Genomic DNA, 1,962 nt, shown 5'->3' on the forward strand with positions numbered 1-1,962 from the left:
AGTGGAGAATTTAGATGAGATGAGTCCACCTTACACAATGTACCATTGTTAAAAATGAAGCATGGGTTCGGTGGGGGAAAAGCGGGGGGAGAGAGAGAGAGAATCTCATCTGAGTTTCTCAGCAGGCTCCAAGGAGAGTAGGGCTTGAGATGGATGGGCTGAACCTGCTTATATTTCATTACCTTTGCTCCCCCACTGCCAGTTCATTTAAGCTATGGCTAGACTCTGGCTGCCGTCTTTCTAATATCCATAGACTCCTACCTGCTCCACTTTCTGCAGCTCCTGGGTCCCTCTTTTTCACCATCCCAATCAAAGGAGCAGAAAGACACTTCCAGGCAGAAGGCTAGACAGTGCAGGGGATCGTAACAGCTTCCAACAGGGATGGAGAATGCAGCAGAATGACACATTTTTACAGGAATGAGGGGAGGAACACAAAATATTAAGGCATAAAAACACTCACAAGAAACACTTGCAATCCCTGGGGATAAAACTCAGCACAAAGCAAAATCCAAAATTCAGCCTTGATCAGGCAAACTCCATTGAAGCCAGCGGCTTCTGCAGTCAGGAGTTTTGCTTAAATAAAGAGTAATATTCAGAATTCAGTTCACAAACCCATTTAGTTAACAAATAGCAGATATTTTGGAGAAAATAGCATCACGTCTTCACATGACAGCAACTTTCCTAATTTTCTACACTTCTGGGTGTCCAGTTGGTGACACCAGACTTGGTCAAGCCAACACACTGTGAAATGTCATCTCTATTAGTAGTTTTATCAATTCTATTTTCTTAGAATTTGACATCTAAGCACTTCCACTATTTAATTGGGTTGTATGGCAGCGGCTGTGACTGGAATAAAAATGTAATGTGACAGCCTTAACTATAGAAAGACTAAAAATATATACAGCACTTAGTCAACACCTGATTAAGGAGGGTTTTGCTTTTTGTTGCAGAAATGGACAAAGTTGTTGAGTGTCACTTCTTAATCTGGGGACTTGTAGCCTTTTTGACTCTGGCTCTGGTTGTTTCAGTCATCCTAAATGTTTCATTCTTCATGAAAAAGAAGCAGAAAGGTAAGCAATAGTGCGTGCATCGATTGCGTTGCATATCAGAGAGACTATAAGCACATTTATTATTTTTGGCCAAATATTACACTTTGTATCTTATAAAATGCATATTTGAAGAATAGACTGAAGTAAAAATGATTGCTTAATATGTGAGATATGATGTCACCTCATATGTGATGCTCTATGGTAGGACAACAACAAAAAAATCAAATAAATGTCAGCATAATTTAATGGTAAAGAAAAAAAAATCTTTCCCCTCGCAAATGTTCATGACTGTATATTCTGATTTCATCCACATTTAATTATTTAATACGAAATACAACTCCTGTCTGAAAAAGTAAATTTTACTAAATAATAGGCACTCCATTACAGCATCCTAAGTAGCTATCTAGCCATTCTGTTGCTAATCCAAAAAGGACAGTATAGCTTCCTTAATAAATGAAAATACAATTCATTCCTTAATAAATGAAAAAAATTATCAAGGAGCACATCTGTGAGAGGCCAGCAGGGGAGATCATGCCCAGGGGAAATCAACATGGGTTCATCAAAGGCAGGTCCTGCCAGACCAACCTGATGGCCTTTTATGACCAGATAACTAAATCCCTGGATGATGGTGTCACCGTGGACGTAGTCTTTCCGGACTTTAAAAAGCCTTTGACACAGTCTCTCACCCCATTCTCATTAATAAACTGTGTGACTGTGGCATTGATGCCTACACAGTTGGATGGATCAAAAATTGGCTGATGGGGCGCACCCAGAGAGTGGTGGTGGATGGGTTGTACTTGACCTGGCGGGATGTGAGCAGTGGGGTACCCCAGGGCTCGGTCCTGGGGCCTACACTTCAATATCTTCATCAGCGACTTGGACGAGGGGGTGGAAAACACATTGTCCAAGTCTG

General features: G+C 40.9%; 1 protein-coding gene across 1 annotated transcript in view; it reads left to right on the plus strand.

The window, feature by feature from the left end:
• Window positions 1-952: 952 nt before the first annotated feature.
• The window catches only part of LOC102378707 (T-cell receptor-associated transmembrane adapter 1), a 7,697-nt gene continuing 6,687 nt past the window's right edge, over window positions 953-1,962 (plus strand). The window contains exon 1 of the mRNA XM_025208071.1: window positions 953-1,070. Coding sequence (XP_025063856.1) covers window positions 953-1,070 — 118 coding nt within the window. The remainder of the gene's footprint in view (window positions 1,071-1,962) is intronic.

This window comes from Alligator sinensis, unplaced genomic scaffold (genome assembly GCF_000455745.1).
Source record: "Alligator sinensis unplaced genomic scaffold, ASM45574v1 scaffold1131_1, whole genome shotgun sequence".
Taxonomy (NCBI): Eukaryota; Metazoa; Chordata; order Crocodylia; family Alligatoridae; genus Alligator; species Alligator sinensis.